Source organism: Scophthalmus maximus, chromosome 4 (genome assembly GCF_022379125.1).
Source record: "Scophthalmus maximus strain ysfricsl-2021 chromosome 4, ASM2237912v1, whole genome shotgun sequence".
NCBI lineage: Eukaryota > Metazoa > Chordata > Actinopteri > Pleuronectiformes > Scophthalmidae > Scophthalmus > Scophthalmus maximus.
The window spans coordinates 3,827,092-3,847,129 of NC_061518.1; the positions used below are offsets into that span (position 1 = coordinate 3,827,092).

Consider the following 20,038-nt stretch of genomic DNA (forward strand, 5'->3'; position numbering starts at 1 on the left):
GATTTGATAGTTTTCCCAAACAAAAGCATGGAAGAGAATATACATATCTTTCCTTTCCTTTTGATTTCTTCTTGCTTCATCGAAGTTACGAGACGCAGTTGAATCCAACTCAATACACAGACACACACACACACACACACACACCGAGCGCACGCTTCAGCCAAGTGGAGCAGACAGCAGTGGTCCATAATGTGAGAGTGAGCGTTACATAAGAGCGTTGCATGCTAAAAATAGAAATGCAGCAATGGTAAACACAGGCGTCTAAACTGTTGGCTCCGAGCGTCCAAAGGAACCTGAATGGAATCCGTATTAAAGCGCCTCCGAGGACGCAACTGGGTCCAGCTGTGGATCATGACCACGGGATCCTGCAGGGACGTACAGTACAGTCGGCCTGGAGTCCACGTGTGTGTGTGTGTGTGTGTGTGTGTGTGTGTGTGTGTGTGTGTGTGATGAGGAGCTAAAACGGTTTGCACTGACAAATCATCAAGAGGGATAGTTGATAAGGCTGATTTGGTAATTTTTAAAAGTATGTGGACGTCCTTTTAATCACACGACATGGTGCACTGCTAATTCTGCTCCACATGTTGATGTCATGGAGTTTGTTTGGCATTTTCGAGGATGGACCTGGTTTATCGAGAGGCAAAAGGTCAGAAATGTGTCTTTTATTGGACAAAACACACACACACACACACACACACACACACACACAAACATTCAGGAAGATATGTTAAATGTAATGAACGACGACACACATTTTGTGTCTTCTGTACCGTCATATTCAACTTACACAAAATACCCACACGACATCAGATGAGTTATTTACATTTATTTTTCTTGCGTGTGATTTTTTTTTGCGCAGAAAAAACGTGAAGTTCAACTTCAGCTTTATTATTATTTCCACACACACACACACACACACACACACACATGCGTATCACAGACACCGACAGGGAAGTAAAATGTCGTTCCTCATGGAAAAAAGTGCAGCACCGAACAGATATTACGTCCAAGTGCAAAACTATAAGAAGTGTAAAGGAGAAAATATTTGTAGACTTAAATGTAAAAAATGTAAAACAAAAAATTAACATTACGGAAGACAAACACGTGGTCAAGAAGAAGTCCTCGCACATCAGCAGCGGTAAAGGTGCACACCGGTGACATATTTACTAAAACTGCACATGTGAAATCAAAAAGGACTCATGGAGGAAGATTTCACACTGCTTTTATTAAACATCAATTCTGCAGCATACATGTTCAAAGCATCGCTAATACTGTACAGTACATACGGTCAAATTATCAAACACAGGAAGTGAGGTCAACACTACATCCAGCCACTCTCAGAATATGACTGAGGATATTTGATTCATCCACATAATTTGATTTGTCATTTAGTGCACAGACGTTATGTCACATTTACACAGAAGAGGAGAAAAGAGGTGACAGCATATGACAGTATGATAGAAAATGTGGGGTTGCATGAAAGACATTTTTAAGGAGGGCGACAGGAGAACATGCACAAAGAGAGGAAAGAGAAAAAGGGCAACACACACACACGCACACACACACACACACACACACACACACACACGTCGTCTTGTCTCTCTCTTTGTCATGTTGTTTAATTTGAGAAAAAACAAAAAAAGTCATTCATTCAGGGGCAAACGGGGCTGTTAATAGTTATAACAATTAATACTATTACTACGTTAATAGTAAATATTTATCCGTTTTTTGCCCCCAGTTTGATGTAGTTGAATATTTGGAAATGTTTGCAGATTTCCATGTAATCCCAGTGAAGAGTCTAGCTGCTCTGTGTGCGTCTGAAAACTACAGATCAGCTGTTTCATCTGATAATAGACGGAAGAGTCACGTACGCGGCTGTAAATGTTTGGACTGAATTTTTTACAAATACCTTACACACTCCATACACACACACACACACACACACACACACACACACACACACACACTCCATACACACACACTCCATACACACAACCTGCTCTGCGTCAAGCCTTTCGCCAAAAAATGTATATGTTATGTAAAAAAAAAAATAAGATGACATGGTCTCATTCATCTACAAACATTATTTCTATGCGTCAGGATCTAAGTGGAGTGTTTGTCCCAACCGAAACACTTCCAGCGCGTTACAACAAGGTTTTTAAAAAAAATCAATTTGGTGTTTTGACTGTGTGCGTTTCCTTTTCGCTTAAATATTTCCAATCTTTTGCACCAACCAAGAGTATAGTAGCACTCTCAAATTCAAAGATGATGTATGATTTCTAATCCATTCTTTTTACACTCGCGAAAGAAAATGCAAAAAACAGATTTAAAATGATTGGATGTAAATGACCCTGTAGAAAGAAAGGGACACACACACACACACACACACACACGCACACACACACACATCTGAACTCTCTGGATCTCGACTGGAAATGTGTGACACTTTAAAAAACAGATTTTCTGATCTTTTCACTAGTTCTGTCTTTTCACAATGTTCTTGTTTCCTTCCACACACCTCACAAAAGAAAGAGAGATGACGGAGACAGACAGAGTGTGTGTGTGTGTGTTCTGACGTCTTCTGACTTCTAACTATGGGAGTGGGTGTGACCCCCGTATACCCGGGGCCCCGGGCCTCCACGTGATGGGACCCTCGTCAAAAAGAGGCTTAGACGAAAGGGATCGGTCACTTCGAGTCAAATCACCGCAGTCTTTATAACCGAGTGAATCGCTTCAAACGTCCGGGCCCCCGGAAGAAGAGAAGGAGACGTCGTGCATCACTTTGGGATTTTTTTGTGCGGGCACGTCGAGGTCCGTTAATCTTTATCATAACGACATTGGCAGTAACCTGACGACTCCGAGGTTTGATCAAGCAGCTGCTCTCCGTGTGGCAGCGTGGGGGCTGTTAAAGTTACCGTGTGTGTGTGTGTGTGTGTGTGTGTGTGTGTGTGTGAAGTGGTTGCACATTCAAATATTATGAATGTGTGTCGACATGATGTCGTGTGGTGACACTTTCTCTCCGTCCGTGGAGGAGAAAGTGGAACCACATGGCGCGCGACTCTACGTCGCGATTCGGAAAAGTGCAAATGCCTCTTCTTTTTTTTTCTTTTTTTTAAATTGCAGATAATATGAAAAGAAGGAGAAGAAGAATGAAAAAGACACAGGATGACACACAAGACAAAGTCAATCTAGAGGAGGCGTGGGGGGGAGTGGTGGTGGTGGTGGTGGTGGTGGGGAGGGGGGGGGGGGGGTCACGTCATCACAAGCATGTCCGCGGCTGTTGTTACTGAACATGGCGGAAAACATTTTGTCTACTTCCCTTTCAACAATTGTCACCCGGTGGATTCCTTCCTCCTGACCTCGCCGTGGTCTGGACGCTGCTGTGGTTTCCCCGGCGTCGTGTGTTTGTGTGTGTGTGTGTGTGTGTGTGTGTGTGTGTGGGATGTGGAGAACCTGTAAGTTCACAAGGCATGAAGACAAAAGGACAAGGAAAAAGCATTAGGAATAAAAAAAACCAAACATATTTCAATAGAACAGAGAACTGTTGTTACTTCGTTGGCCCGTGTCTCGGATGGAAAACTGATTTGAAACTGCTACAGGTTGACACACTCCAGACGTCAAGAGCGTCCACATGCACGTTTCAACTTCAACACAGACTGATGTCGACTCCACTTGATTTCTAGCACATGATCTATGTGGAGGATTCTTTAAAAAACAAAACAAAACATAATCCTGATTTAAGGTAGAAAATGTGAGTATCACGTTGTTGAGGAACTTTGAGCGAATGCGTCAACAACTATTTCTACGTACAAGGAAGAAATAAATCCCCACAGCTGATTCATCCTCTTCTCCCCGACACCTGTCGGCCCGGTGTCGAGCGTAAAAACGCGCGAGTATCGCTGAAAGACGAATTTCTGCCACGCAACGCACGTCTGCGTTTTCCATTTTCGCCCCCCCCCCCCCCCCCCCCCCCCCCCGCGTGACAGACAACATTGCAGCATTTGGCGGCATCCTACAGAGAATGCAAAGGTCTTAGAGCGTGCAGAGAAGACGGAGGGGATGCTGACGCGGAATAATTGATGCATGAAAAGCGATGCATGAAAGAACCAACCCTCCACACCAGTTCCTCTCTCGAACATGTTTGTTTGAGCAGCACGACAGAGACAGAACGACAGCGGGCGCGGTCGGACGTAATTGCAAAGGTGTGTACGGCACTGAACAACAAGGGGGCCGCTGGGTGAGGGCGTTCAGCGCGACACTCGCTCTTTTCGTTTCCTTTTTGACCTTTGACCTCGCCCACTTCACCATGTGTCAGTGTCACAGCTGGAGAGGAAAAAGTGTCTGATATCGAATGTTTCACATCCCGCTGTTACAGCCGACCGTGTGTGTGTGTGTGTGTGTGTGTGTGTGTGTATCACTCTTGTCCACTTCCAGCAACGTGTGGCTCCTCTCCTCTCCTCAGCACCACAACAATAACAACAACAACATCAACAACACGACCGACGTTCACATCCTCCACAAATGCTTTTTGGGGTAAGGGCTTCCCAAAGTCATGTACGCACAGCAAGCCCAGACCGCAAAAAGATTTGTGACGGACAAGTGCTCCTTCTCCGAGAAAATAAAAGAAAGAAGAAACAAAGATTCCACACCCACTCCGGTCCACGACTCCTCTGTGTGTGGTCTTCGTCCTCCCCGAGTGTGTCCAGATTGTGCGTGACGGAGGATGGACGGTTGCTTTAGTTTTGCCATGATGTAGCACAACCACAAGTGGAGAAAAAAACAAACAAGCGGACTGCGAGGCATTTGCTTTTGCATCAACAACCGTTGGACTTTTTTAACGCGCAGCGGATGTGGGGGGGGGGGGGGGGGGGGGGGGGGAGCCTGCGATCTCATTGGCCGCGTCCGTCCGCCAATGGCAGCGCGGACAGGAGCACCTCTGAGTGAAGCAGCAGGCCGGAGAGCATCTTCTGACAGCTCCATCCTCTCCCCTCCACCTTCCACGTGCACAGTGGACGCCGGGCGTGGGGCTGGACGACCAGTGTCATGGTGATTTCACTCTGGGACGAAAAAACAAAAAAATATAGAAAATGGCTGAGGTCGATTATTGCCTCGTGTTTCGTTCATGTAAAGTTTCCAAAAAAAAAAGGAAAAAAAAAGGGGGGGGGGGGGGGTTGGTTCATTTGGCCAGGAGGCAAGGAAGCAAGGAAGGGGCCCCACCCCGCCCTCGCTCCGTTTCCATTGGGCACGTCCAAGCCTTTTCATCCGCGGACGCGTCTCCTCCAGCCGGTCACGATTTTTCCTCCCCATCTGTCTCGAGCGCACCGGAGCCAGACGGCGCTGACGCAGCACGCGCGCCTTCACTCACTCACTCACTCACTCACTCACTCACTTTTCTCCTTTTTTTTTGGAGGCAGTCACGACTCGAGACTCCTCGTGCACGGGAGGATATCTTACCCCCCCCCCTCCCAAAAAAAAGAATCAATCTGATGCGAACAGGCATCATCGGATTGTAAAGGCACCGGCGCGCGCGCGCGCGCCCCCTTCGGCACGAGGCGGAGCAGCGAAGCGCACGAGCAACCTCGAAGCCTTAAAAAAACACCCATCTTTTTATTGTATTCAATGGCAAAAAAAAAAATCCGGTGCACCAAACTTATCAGGGAGATGCCCACGGTGGTGGAGGCGGCGGTGTAAAGACGCTCCTCCGTGTGCAAGAGCAGAGGATGAAAAAGACTTCAGCACCACAACAAGAGGACAGCTCCCCGACGCTCACTATAATAAAAAAATAATAAAATCCATCCACAGATCTGAGGCTCACATTCTGTCTCATATCATAAGAGCAACACAGTAACTATATTACATATATATATATATATATATGTATATATATATATATATATACATATATATATATATATATATAAAACACATCCACCCTTTGTTTTAGTCACAGCTGAGGGAGATTCCCCGTGTGGCTGCAGAGACGAGACACATTTCACATCTCTCCAAAAAAAAATAAAAAAAATCTCATCCTTAAATCAAACACATTTTTCCAACTCATCATCGTTTTGCAGCAAAAAAAATAAAACAAAAAAAACACACACACATATGCAACAAAGACTTGGTGTATAGGTGCAGAGAACTCACCAAGGTAGCAGCAGCAGGAGCCTCCTTTGAAGGAAAAAAGGGACACGAGTCGTGTATAGTCTTGCCACACACACAATAATAAAGAGAAAAGGACAAATGAAAAACGATAAGATTGTTTGTCCATAAGAAAAAATGCCGACGGCTTTTTCCGCTTTTCTTCCAAACTGTGCACACACTGTACTCTTGAATGGCAGAGCCTTTTATAGGAGTGATGCCCCCTATCTATTTCTGGATCACGATCCAACCCCGTTTCTATTTTTAGCTCGCGCGTGATGATGATGAAAAAAAACAACAAAAAAAAAAAACGGAGAGAGAGGAGAGAGAGAGAGAGAAATAACAGAAAAGCGCGCAGAGGTTCCTTGGAGGAATTTTGCGCGTGCGTGCGCTTTTTCAGAAGAAGCCGGCACGAGCTCTCCCGCCTCCCCATCCTCTCTCCTCCTCATCCCCTCTCCTCCCCATCCTCTCTCCTCCTCATCCCCTCTCCTCACCCGCACGGCAGATGCGCGCGCACGTCGTGTATAGCCCATATCATCTCAACTATAATGGCCCCCGAGAAGGATGCGTGTGGTGGAGATGCGGGATTCGAACGGGTCGTTTGTGAAAGTGTGCAGAAGTATCAATGCATATCCCCCCTCAACACACACACACACACACACACACACACACACACACACACAGAAAGAAAAAATGCAACCACCTTTTATTCTGCAGCTCATTTGGTACATGATGATATATACAGTATATATATATATATATATTTATTTTTTTAATATATGGCCTGTTTTCAAATTGAAAACAAATAAATCCATGGATAAAATTAAAGTAAAAAGTAAAGAGACCCTCGTCTCGTGGGGGCTGCGTCAGCCACCACCATGGGCATTGACGTCAGGTGGAGAATCTCCCTGCACTCTGAAGGTGGAGGCTGCTGGAGCCTCATCCGTTGACAATCAAACAAAAACAAAAACAAAAAACCCAACCCAGCTGAGGTCCAGTGAAAAACAAATCGTCATCTGAAAATGTTTGACAGCAGATTATATGGATGGAGATAAAGGCGCAGCTCCTCCTCCAACCACCTGCAACCTGGAAAGACCTTTGTTTGCAGGCCGCTGTACTTAAACATCTCTGGTGGCAAAGGAGAGAAGGGGTCTACTACTACTACTACTACACACCCACACACACAAACTGGTGTGTGAACTGAATATATCATATATCATATATCATATATCATATATCACAAGGGCCTGTACAGGTTGAACGTGCATGGCCGCAGGTTGCAGCAGGGGGGTTCAGGGGGTTTCAGGGGGGGGGTTCACCCCGCCAGGACGAGAGGCCGCTTCAGTGTGATGATGCAGAGGAGTGGAGAGGGGTTGTTTGCTTCCAGGCTGCCGCGGTGTGTAGTCCTGCAGACTCCCCATCCTCCTCTCCTCCTCCTCCTCTTCCTCCTCCCCCTGCACAGGGCAGAATGCTGAAACGCGTAGTAACGGAGCGGCGCTTGGCCGAGAGATGATGCTATTTTTAAACTCCCGTGCCTGCCGCTGCGGGTTCCTCTGCTCACGGTGGCCGACTACTGTACGAGGGAGACAGAGCATCAACAGTGGGTGAGCTTCCATACATGCAGGCGGAGACTGGGGGTCTGGTTCCACAGATTAAAGAACAAAAAATATACATAAAGCCAATAATAATCCTAGTCAGATTATGAGATGCAGTTTTTTTTTTGGTGTGTGTGTGTGTGTGCCCCTTTAAGAATGAGAGCTTTATTCATTAAAGCTGCAACCTGTAGGATTCCCATGGTTACAGGAGATTTTTGAAATGATTTTCTTAAAACAAAAATTTGTTTGACATTAAATTGAGTTAAAACAACGGATATTTTTTTAATATAAATTCTGATTTTTGCATTCACATTTCTGATAAATAGTCAGGCCTATATTCGCAAACAATAATACACCTCCCGCACGCACACATGATGCAGACCAGTGTTATAATAATAATAATATGATCATTTTATTTTTATGGCACCTTTTAGAAGAACTTCACAAAGTGCTTTCACAAAAACATACAGATCACAGAGAATTAAAATCAGCATTCCAACAATAAAACGGTTTGCAGGTCAAAAAATAAAAAAAGATATAAAAAGACGATATAAAAAGACGATATAAAGAGACAACATCAAATACATTCTTATTGTTGTGCTGTAGCAACGATGATAGCCCTCTGGATGCCCTAAAATGTGGTTAATCCAAGTTGATGATGCGGGTTGAATGTTAAAATGAAGTGATTTGTTTCGTTGGCTTTTGTGGGTTAAACAAGATGCAATGGATTGTAAACAATGGTAAATAGCTCTATTTAGTAGACAGCCATCCTTTCCTGTGCATCATGCGAGTCACTCATGGACGGTCGACGACGGACCAGGTCCAGACAGCTCAGATTGGAAGTGGGTTGACCGACCGACCGACTGAAGAAGTCAGACTTTGAGCCGAGCCAGGTCTTCCTCCCTTTCGACGGAAGCGGGAATCGTTGAGGGCAGGAATACCTTTTCCGTCGTGAGGTCGTCCATGATTTGAAGCATGACGAAGATGATCAGCGCCTTGGCAGTGGATCGGTCTGACCGCTCCGCATCAGGAGGTCAATATCTAGTATTTCAACAGCAGGTCGGTCACACTCTCCGTGGGCGGAGATAAACCCACCACGGCTGCAGTGTGCGAACAGGTGGAGGAGGATTTTTAAAAGATGTGGGGCAGTTTTGATCGAGCATGAAAATGATACGAATCTATGGTAATTGCCTTCTCGGTCACCAGATCGTATCTCAGCTGAACTCTCGGGGGAATCTCTCCTTTATCTTTTGCGTTTCAGACGAGGCTCGTCATCCCACCATCAGGAAAACGAAAACCTTTAATTGTGAAAAGTCTTTATCGCGGCTCAGGTCTACCAGACTGTTTTAATAATTTTGGAAAGTTTTATTTTATTCTATTTTGCCCTTTTTGCCTTTCACTGTTGCATTCTAGTTCTGCCCTACTGTGTGTGTGTGTGTGTGTGTGTGTGTGTGTGTGTGTGATCTTCAAATTGTCTTGAATCGATTCCTATGTTCGCCTTCAATATTTAATTTTCTCTGTGTGTTTTCGAAAGATGCCATATGAATAATAAAGATTGTTTAGTATTGTTGGAAAGAATAGAACAACTGACAATGTTCAAGCTGCGGAAACTTCCGTTCTGTGACTTCTGAAGTGCGAGTGTGTGACGGTTTCACTCCGGAGCTGTCCGTGGTGCTGGAGCCACAGGGAAGCGCGAGTGTGGGAGTTTGGCTTTAAATGGTTTGGTTTTAAATGTTGTCGTTTAAAAGAAAGATCATGTCGTGCATAAGTTTTATGTGTGGCAACGATTCTTACAGACAGAACAAACGTGTTTTACTTTCCAGCTTTTTGAAAATGCGGAGGATCTTCTGCTTTTCTTTGCTCGTCCTGTATGGCCGCGATTAAACGCCTTTGGTTTAGAAGAAGTTACTCAATCTTGTTTGAAAAAAAAATATGAAGACAAAACTATAATTGATTAATGGATGACAATAATAATCAAGTAGACAGGTTGACAATTATCACTAACCTGCCGCCGGCCGGCCCATGTCCTTTCCGTGTGGCGTTGACATGTTGGTTGTCATGTCAGGTTTCCTCCAGGTTCTCCGGCATCCTCCCACAGTCCACAGACAATCCAACTCGGGTCAAATGGAGACTCTGGAATTACCTGTAGATTCTGAATGTTTGTTTGTCTGCACTGCGGTACGCTGGTTACCTGTCCTGTGTGTACTGTACCTCACCTCTCGTCCAATGTCCGCTGGGATTGGCTCCAGCTCCCCTGTGACCCTCGAAGGACAAGTTGTATAGATAATGTTCTCTGAAAAATTAAAATTGCTTACAAAAACAATTAAAAAATACTGTTACATTGGTAACACAGAAATGAATTAGGTTTGTTCGACTAACTTAACTTCAAGTTGAACAAACTGAATTCAACCAAATGACGTAATTATTTTAAGATGGTAGACGGACAAACTGATAATTTACATTTACCTATATGGCTACATATCTGGTCCTCACACGGCCAGGACATTTTTATTACACCGAAATAAAAAAAAAGAATAAAACAAAAAGACAATATATATATATATATATATATATATATATATATATATATATATATATATATATATATATATATATATGCAGACTGAAAGACTCATGTCTCAAAAGTCAGCTGCAAGTTTATTTCTGTTTCATACGTATGTTTTACTGACCGTTTTTTCCCACTTTCATGTTTATACTAGTGGTTATTATATTCTACGCCACTACTCTGCAATTATATTCTCTCTCTGGTTTTATATTTTTTTTATTTGTTGATGCAATAAACTGTCATTTTTCGTGTCCTACATGCCCCGTCTCAAAAGAATAGCTCTGGTGTCTTTTGAGGAGCCGCCGTCGAAACATCTGATGACGATACGTCAACACACACACGAATATGTTTGTGCCTAATGAATGAGAGACGACCTCATTCAAAATGAACTGACGTATTTTTTTTTTCTTCTTGTGTGTGCGTGTGTGTGTGTGTTTTGAAATCGTGATCCGAGCTTACGTCACCGTGTCTTCAAAATAGTCTCCTCCTTTCATGGCCCATGTTGGAAACTCACTATTATTACATAACATCTCGCAACAACAATCCATTCTGCGTTACTATTTTGGGCCGGGGTGAACCGGAGCAGCGAGTTTGACTGACTGGCACGAACGCAGATCAAGTCGCTGAGTCGGATATGTGGTTATGAACTTTGCGTCTGTTTATATGACTAAGAAACAAACAAAAATTGACTATAATAACATTTGTTTGCTACCAACTGATAAAGATGAGACTGCTACATTTATTTTAGAGTATAGCTTCACATTAACAACAATAATTGCATGTAGTTCTACTGTTGCAGTTAAATGCTACAAGCTCAAAAGAACGTTGACGATGCCCGTCTGTTCAATCGATATATGACGTCTACTTCACTTCTGCACGCGGAAAAGCCAAACAAAGATATTAACTTTAATGTACGAGAGGAGACTGCAACAAAAGAATGAGCTGCCTCAGCTGCAGCAGACAAAAGGACTCCCAGTGAGTGTACTATCACTCTGGAAACACTCAATGGGTACAGAGCAACACACACACACACACACACACACACACACACACACACACACACACACACACACACACACACACACACACACACACACACACACACACACACACACACACACACACACACACACACACACACACACACACACACACACACACACGATGCAGTCTCTGTGGTGCGCCAACTCACATGCCCATTACATAACAGGGCTCCTACCCCCCCCCGGCAGATCTGCGCACGCTCTGCTACACACAAGCTATTTATAAACTGCGCCCGAGACGAGGCCGGTCAAAAATATACCGCTCCAGTCAATTATTCATTGACAAAACATTCCCAAAAACTGAGATGGGGACGTGGGCTGGGGTTGCACAGGAATAGACCAAGAAGGGCTCACAATATAATAATAGCAAAAATAAAAAAAGTCCATTATGGATGCAGCAGCAGCAGTTTGTCCTCAGTGGTACTGAGTCTGAGGGAGGGGTGGTGGGGGGGGGGGGGCAGTGTACGAATTTGCTCCCTCATGTGTTGTGCTCTGTATTTATAGGAAGCCGACACTCTGTGCATAAACACTCTCGGGCTCCTCCGCATCCATCTTGTTCCTTTACAGGATTCTAAAAATAGCGCGGCTGCACTGAGCTTGTGCCATTTTTAGGTCTTGCAGTTTGAAGCGAGAGAGAGAAAAATTATATTATAAAAAGAAAGCAGGAAGAAAAAAAATAAAAGGTGCAGTTTCACGCGGATACTATGTGGTTGCACTGCTTTCTTTCTTTCTTTCTTTCTGTGAAAGGACAAACTGTTCCAACTTTGTTTGGCAGCTCCGTGCTGCCTTCGGTAATATCATCATCAGCATCATCATCATATTTAAATAAGCAGCTCGGAACTGTCAGGTTTTAATAAGCGTCTCCCCTGTTTATTGCTTTAAACATTTATGGAGCAGGAAGTAACGCATTTTGTTTTGTACAGTGCTATAAAAACTACGGTCTCTTGGTCTTTAATTATTATTAGTACGCTTCTGAAAAATGACGGATAAACGACTGGAGCCTTAAAAAGGGGTTTTAAAAAGTTTTTATGGGCTGACTGATGGGAAATTAGGAGGTTTATTAAAACTGATGGTTGAAAAAAGCTGATATGAATTACAGGTTTCATATTCTCAAACACTGAAAACTTTTCTGCATCACAGGTTGTCAAACAAGAATTAGGCGAGAAATATATACATGTATATTCTTTTGCGCATGTGAATGTTTAATAATTCACATCTCTGGTGCTTAGAAAAAGAAAAAAAACTATCAGCTGTTGTGAAATGAAAAAAACTGATGCAAGAGTTTTCCCCCCCCCACAGCTTCAGATCTAACTCTTCGGGTTTTACCCCCAAATTATAGTTTAAGATTAGATTTTGAAAGAAGTTCTTCGGCGATTTAGAATTCACTTTCAGGACAAAATAAATGAATAAAAATCCACGAGTTGTCTTGTTCTCAGTCGTGCTGCAGCAGCACAGTTGCTGAGTTGCTTTGTCTGCAGACTCCACCTCGCTGCTGCAGTCACTCACAGCCGCTCCAACCTGCAGCTTCTAAAAGCGAAATTATCACTTCACACAAATGGACGACGTGAGTCGATCACTTCAACTTGCATCACTTCTCAGGGAGTGTAGCAAGTGAAGGCTCCTCACTAGTGTAGAAAGTAGAACATCTACTAACTTGAATAACGCTGAATTATTTTTTCATACCTTTATAAACAACTGTAAGACCGAAGATGCTCATCAATCCCAGATTTTTATTTAGACATTTTAATGTGGATACAGTGGTTCTATGCTGAGACAATTTTATTCAGAGTATATTGATTCTTTGGTGACCTATAATGTAGTTGCGGCCGTGTTCTAGTTGCAGCCAGAACCAGATAAGAGATTGCATCGTGATCGGTTGTACACTCTTCTTCTTGGCGGAGTTTTCCCCTTTCCTCTGACAGTGGCAGATATTAAAATGTGGCAGAAAAGCCACAGAAGAGAGGTAGATGTAGTGATTGTTTGATTGTAGTGATTATTTGTTTTTAAAACCAATATTTAGTTGTTATAGGTTTGAAAAATAAAGTTTTTGTCTGATTTTCACTTGTGTGCAACGACAAAGAAATTTACCCTTACAACTCTAACATAACCGTAACTAGAGAGAGACATTTTTACCAAATGATTCTTTTTATAATACGTTTGTGCTTATGTTATACGGTGTGCTGTCATGTCATATATGCTTGTTTTCGTTTTTATGCTCTGTAAATTCCCTCAGGGGCCATACAGGTTTCATTCATTCAATTGATTAACAAAAGGTCTGAGTTTGTGTGAAAATGGAAAGGCACAAATGGAACATGGCCGACGGTCATGATAATAACGATACAGTAATAATCTGATAAATTAAATTCTAGATAAGATCAGTTTCAGTTCACAAACCCCGGAATGTGAGCTGACGTTTCTGTATTTCCACACTGAGGAGAAAAACTTCCAAGTGGATTAAGGCAGACATCGAAGATCCCTCACTGAACGCCGAGTCATTTCTGATGCCATCTACTTGAGAACACAGACGTCACGCGGGGACTTCGTTGTGGAGCTTTTGTGACGCTCAGTCGTAAGAGTGTCATTTCTTTATCCAGTCAGAAGAGGCTGCGATGATGGAGCCCTGTGATTATTACACCACAAAATTACAACCACAGTGACTGTTTTTTAATGTTGTGGCTGATCAGTGTCAGTTTCATAGTCAGTCATGCATATGTCCAGGCTTTGAAACAATCTGATTATGTATGTAAAATACTGCAATTGTATCATCATAACTAAAAATAAGAGTCTGTCATCATTATTTGCTCTCTTCTTGAATATTAACTGAATATTCTTTTGAAAAGTATTGAATAAAATACATAAATATTGACAGTTTGTGTGTGAGAAGCTGCAGTTTGGATCTTTGAGTGCTGACATTTGATCCAATGTGGATTGATTTTAGTTTTTCATCACAAAAAACAGCTTCTAATCAGATATAGAATTGTATTTTGAACGATCACACAAATAAAAGACTGTTGGAGCAGTAAAAGGTTGGGCGGCGCCACCTTTAGGTTGGTTTTGAATCTTTACTTCAAAAAAAATAATAGCAGATGTGTTTGTTCATATCCATTAATATCCATATTGATCCACAGTCTATTTTAAGCTCCAACGAGTCCAAACACTTGTTTTTTTTAATCCGATAAGAGACAAAGAAGTGACACAGAGAAATAAAACTGATCAATTCCACACGTTGCCTTTAATACTGTACATTTAATACAGATCCCACTTAAGGTTTTTTTTCTCTTTTTTTATAGATGGTCGACGGCAATTCCTTTTTTTTTCTGCCTTGACAATTTCCATAAGTTAAGAAGCACATGTAATAGCATATTTAATTTCCTCTTATTCGTTTTTTAAATTAGCTTGGAGCAAAATCAAACTGTTTGTAGGTCCCATAGAAATGGGAATGCTATAGATAAAAAAATAAAAAGTGCAAAAAACTGAGAATTCCCATTTTCCTTATTAGGGCATAAACGTAACAAGGGCGTATGTCGTTTGAGTCAACTCATTTAACCTCGGAGTCGAGAAGCACATTCCTCACCGCCTCAGCAAAAGATTTACGCTTTAATACTGTTTGATATCATTTTTCATACAAAATTCCCAAATTTAAACGTTAAATTAAAACTTGGCACACGTCCAGGAAGTAGTAGGTTTGCTCCTTGAGAAACACGGAAAAAACATATTTGTAATTTCTTTTCATTTTAAATGCTTAAAGGTCTTCAAGAAGACGACGGCTGAGATGAAAAAATATTGCAGAATTAAGTGTTACTTAAAAGCCTTTTTCAAAATGTATCCCCAAATTATGCAAACCTGGAAAAAAAAAATGTGGAGTTTCACGGTCGTAACTTCTTGACCCCAGAAGTTGTGGGATAAAATAATCGACAGTTGTGCCATTTCAAACCACGATTCTTTAGGAAGTTAGATCTCAAAGAGAAAAAGACATTTATGTCTGGATATGAATCTTGATACCTCACCTTTAACCACATTCGAGTCTCTTACACTTTTATTTTATGTAAGTTATCTGTGGTCTTCAGATAAGTGCGGATCTGTGTGTGTGTGTGTGTGTGTGTGTGTGTGTGTTCACGGTCGCGTGGTACTGGTGGGATCAGACTGGAAGCGTGGTTCAGGGCTGACGGCGTTCCCTCTTGGTGAGCAGGTAACACTGGATGGTCCTCAGGCGATCTTTGGCCGGGGCGAACTCGGGTTGCAGCTTCAGGGTGGACTCGTACCAGCGCATGGCTTTCTCGAACTCCTCCTGTCGACAGGAAACAACAACAACAACAACGACCACGGTCACCGCAGTGCTCAATAAATGATTTGATCAACTCTTGACAGGAAATGTGACTGTAGTGGCCGCTTACCATCGCTATGTAGACGTTGGCCAGCGTGAAGTGGTTCACCACAAAGTGCGGGGCGATCTCCACAGCCATGCGGGCGACTGTAAGGGCGTCTTCCCACAGCCGAGCGTTCTGGAAGATGTTGGCCAGGCTGATGAGGGGAACATCCTGAATTCAGGAGGAAGAAAAAGAAAGAATAACGATTATTATTCTCAGTAAAACAACACTTTATTCAGTTTGAGCACCAGGTAGGTGTAGGTTAAGCTGACGTCTAACTTGCCTTCATGTTGTGGGGGGCGTAGTTGAGAGCCTGACGCAGACAGTCGATGGCTCTCTTGCCTTGACCTTTCACCCTCCAGTACAGCGCCGCCATGCTGGATAACACCCACGATGTCTGGTTCTGCAGTTTCAGGGATCAGGGAAGGGAAATACAGGTAACATTTTTAATTTAATTAGGGTGTAAATTACACAGAGTAATGGCAATTTCTAAAAATGACAATTTCTTTCCTACACATTTGCTTTTTTAAAAATCATTACTTAAATTTGCTACAAAAAAGCATTAAACTCTGAATATATATTTTTTTTTTTGTTTCAGAAAATCCTCTGAAAAAAGGATCCATGACACTGAGCAGACAAACTTTACAGCAGACTTTACCTTCTCCAGCACTTTGGCGATGCGAGTTCCCACCTGCTCAAAGGACTGAGGGAGGAACTTGTCTTTGCCGAGGTTCTGCAGAACCTGTGGAAGAGGAGAGACGTGTGAGATCTTTAACTTAGACGTGGTGCTGCACTGATCAGACTGATTTTCCTATTTGACTGTCAGTACATTAGGACTGACCCTGAGCTTTCATGATCTGCTGCATGTTCGTGACATCAGCCGATCATCGTCTTGGCTGTTAAACTTTAGTTGTAAAAGGAGGCACATGAAACTGAAACAATACTCAACTTTTCTCTGTTTGCCTATTATTATTGTTGTGATAGACATATTTAAAAAAGGGAAGAGGACGAGTGTTAATCTACGGCTCGTGGCTCAGACTACCTCACGCAGTTGACTCTCCCCAGTGTAGTGGATGGCGGCCCGATTGGCGACGCCCGCCAGGTGGTCGAGGGTGTGCATGCTGGTGGCAAGGTTGGCGTTGCATAAAGGTTCGGCTGCCGGCTCCTGGAGTGGTGTGGCAAAGTCTATGTGCTCCGTGATGCTGAAAAAGGTACAAGGAAGGAGAAATATTAAATCATTATTCCTCAAGTATGCATTTTTTGGGGGCATTTGTGCCTTTATTATTAAATAGGGACATTGGAGCTGGATTGAAAAAGGGGCGAGAGAGAGTAGGGGAATGCAAATGAGGCTGCCATGTTTTCTTTTTCAAAAAAAATAATGTACTTCATAAAAACGCTATGGTATGTAATTTTTTATGGTCAATATTTGAGCATCTATTAAATTCAAAGTGAACCATGAATCATCTTTAATACAAGATGAAAATGAGTCGATGATCAGTGACGGTGAGAGTCCTACTCGATGTTCTTGGCAGAGACAGCCAACCAGGTGCTGGCTACAGTGGTGAGGTCGACCCTTCGTGTCCGCTGGCACTCCTCCGGCCCGGGCCAGCCAAGACTTGTGTAGTCCCTCCATCGACCTGCACAGAAAAACAAAAAAAACACAAAGACGTCTCTTTAAGTTGTGTGAAGTTGAGTACGTTTTGTGTATATATAGGGTGGGGGTGTGTATGTGGTACCTGAAGGGCCGGGCGATGGTATAGTCGGCCCGCTGATCTCCAGGACGGAGTGTCCTCCGGGCAGCGACTCCCCGTTCTGCCCGTCGTCAGAGCTGGAAAGACCCTCTGTCCCATCCACCTTGTTCTTCCTGACTCGCTTCACCTGGAATGTGATCTGACGAACCAAAAATAAGAAAGGCTCTCACATATTTATATCACATATAATATCTACAGGAGTCTGGTGATTGCACACTTACCCACTCGGCTCCCTCATCGTCTTCGCAGTTTCCGAAGCAGGGCCCGCCACCGGCGCGGGCACCCATGACGCGGTCGTTCTTCAGCACCCTGATGCCTCGCAGGTCCCCGCGTTTGCCTCCGACATCCAGCGCTCCCTCGAAGGCTCCCATCAGGTCCTCCTTCAGCTGCCACTCCTCCTCCGCTTCCACTGCCCCGCCTCCAAATGGGGCGGCCATTTTAGACGCGGCAGAGGCCGAGGGTGGAGCCCGGTGCTGTCCGGCCGTCTCACCGGAACCGTTACTGTCTAAGATGACCTCTGGAGAGGGGAAGAAATTCATTTAATCACAGAGGAGTTGATCTGCAGAGAACTCACTAAACTGACCAGGACAGAAACGCTAAAGTGTAATACAATTTTTTTTCAAGAAATCCACTTTAAATTAATTATCACCCCCCCCCCCCCCCCCCATCTATTAAAAAACCTTTATTTTAACACAGAGCTCAGAGATGAAATTGTGATCACGCTTACAAAGATTCAAGAGCAGTCAAATTGTGTAAAGTAGGAAGTCTGTCGTCACTGTAAAATCTTTGATGTTCATAATGGATGCAGTTCAAATTTGTGAGGAACTAAACATCCAATTCTTAACCAAACACTGTGTTTAGAGATTTTTTCATATCATCAAATTCTTACTCTCAAACAGTAACGAGTCCTCCAGTGCAGAAATGGCCGGTGCCTCCTGCTTCTCTTCCTCCCATTCCTCCAGTTGTATTCCGAGGTCTTCCACCGCCATGCAGGCAGCGCCCTCTGGAACAACACAGGTCGAGGGGAAAGTTATTACTCCGAATCTTACCGTTCCCATAATCAAATCCATTAACAGAGAACGAGCATGTGTACAGCATGTGGAAAAACACATGTTTATTTATTTATTCCCAAACACTGTTTTGTGTAATCATAGATATTTCAGTAAGGCACATCAGTAAATTTGTAATAAAATGAATATTCCGAGACTTCCACTCTTGTGTGGGGAATTACGTATTCATGTTACTACAGAGAAGTTTACAAAGGGTGCTTTTTTCTTTTTAACTCTGGAGAGAATGTCCGCGGGAATTTGCCGCTCGCATATGACAAACGCAGCAGGAGATTGTCCGAGTCAGTCACGTTCACACCTACGGGAACATTTACGGAACATTCTGTGGCGTCTGGGTCGAGCACGCAGTGGTTTTGTTTACTGTCATTGAAACGCCCACTCCCTCGCTGTGATCCTCTGGAAATTTTGGGAAAATTCTCACACGGGCTAATTTGGACCTTCTCTGGAAATTTGAGTAGGGGGCTGGCAGGAGAAAATTCCGGGGCAACATCTGCACACCTTTGTGTTCTCCCATACAGCCCCTCCGGAGAAGTTCAGGAAAAGATCCGGACTTCAGTCCTCGTCTAAAAGCTTTGAGCAGTTTGGATTTTGACTTTCGGCTTCACTGTCTAAAATTCACTCTGGAAAGTAAGTTTCCAACTTGGAAAATTTTGAAATTACATCTCTGTATTACTGGAGGTCAGAATCGTATAGGAGTCATGGCAGACCCATAAAGACACTTTCATGTTTTAATTGTATTTTTTTTTCTTACACTGCCAGGGGTTGAGCACAGCTTTTGCTCAAATGTTGATTTGTTAAGAAAAAAAAAAGGATAAGGCCGTTCAGATGGATGCCTTGCCATGGATTATGCCTCCCGACACTGCAGCATCGGAAGAATGCTCCGACTGTGGCAGGCGTGCAAGGCTCCTTGTTTCCCTGGTAGGTTTCTGTAATTGTTTGTTAGCTTGTCTACAATCATTTCCATTATGTTACGTTGGTCTGGGGAGTTCTTGTGGATTACTGCCTTTCCTACAGAGCAGACTCTCCCCATCCTCAAGGTTTATAACACAAGAAGCCGGAAAGGCAACAAAAGCCATTTTGATTTTCAGATCTATGCTAAGATATTTAGTTTTTTCCACAACTAGCAGTATTTCGCTAAAAGGGATCAAACATGTGGGAGGAACTGCAGCCACCATAAAAAAAAAATTTGGGTGTGGGTGTGCGTTTGATGATTGCTGGTGCGACCTCATGTACCGGCATGCTTTGTGGGAGCAATATTTAGATTTCGGAGAATAAAATATAGACCCTTCTAAATTTGGCATCAGCTATTTTCTGCGGCTTAAATTATTGAGTGGCAAAATTTCTCCACTTCAAAGCACTTTTCTCTTCACTCCTACTGATATGAATAAAGAAGCAGAAGCAGCGGTTCCGTTCACGTCAGTACGCTATTTGTTTCTCTTGGCTTTAAGCGACAACATGGGGGGGTTTCTGAGCGGTGGGCCCACGTAGAGTGCATTCCCAGTCCGTGGCCA

The 20,038-nt window shown here is 43.3% G+C and overlaps 1 protein-coding gene across 4 annotated transcripts in view; it reads right to left on the minus strand.

Annotated features, from left to right (window-relative positions):
* Positions 1 to 424: 424 nt before the first annotated feature.
* The window catches only part of ttc17 (tetratricopeptide repeat domain 17), a 29,505-nt gene continuing 9,891 nt past the window's right edge, over positions 425 to 20,038 (minus strand). The window contains exons 17-26 of one of the 4 annotated variants that reach the window (XR_007030561.1): positions 18,350 to 18,463; positions 17,682 to 17,977; positions 17,446 to 17,599; positions 17,226 to 17,346; positions 16,752 to 16,911; positions 16,368 to 16,451; positions 15,993 to 16,112; positions 15,737 to 15,880; positions 15,423 to 15,630; positions 425 to 449 (exon numbers count right to left, since the gene is read on the minus strand). Coding sequence is in view for 1 of the 4 variants with exons in the window: in XM_035627960.2 (XP_035483853.2) it covers positions 15,499 to 15,630; positions 15,737 to 15,880; positions 15,993 to 16,112; positions 16,368 to 16,451; positions 16,752 to 16,911; positions 17,226 to 17,346; positions 17,446 to 17,599; positions 17,682 to 17,977; positions 18,350 to 18,463 (1,325 nt within the window). In the remaining 3 variants the exon portion in view is untranslated. Of the gene's footprint in view, positions 450 to 9,146; positions 9,196 to 14,555; positions 15,631 to 15,736; positions 15,881 to 15,992; positions 16,113 to 16,367; positions 16,452 to 16,550; positions 16,614 to 16,751; positions 16,912 to 17,225; positions 17,347 to 17,445; positions 17,600 to 17,681; positions 17,978 to 18,349; positions 18,464 to 20,038 lie in introns of those variants that run through there. The other 3 variants (XR_007030560.1, XM_035627960.2, XR_007030562.1) reach the window with 3 other exon arrangements.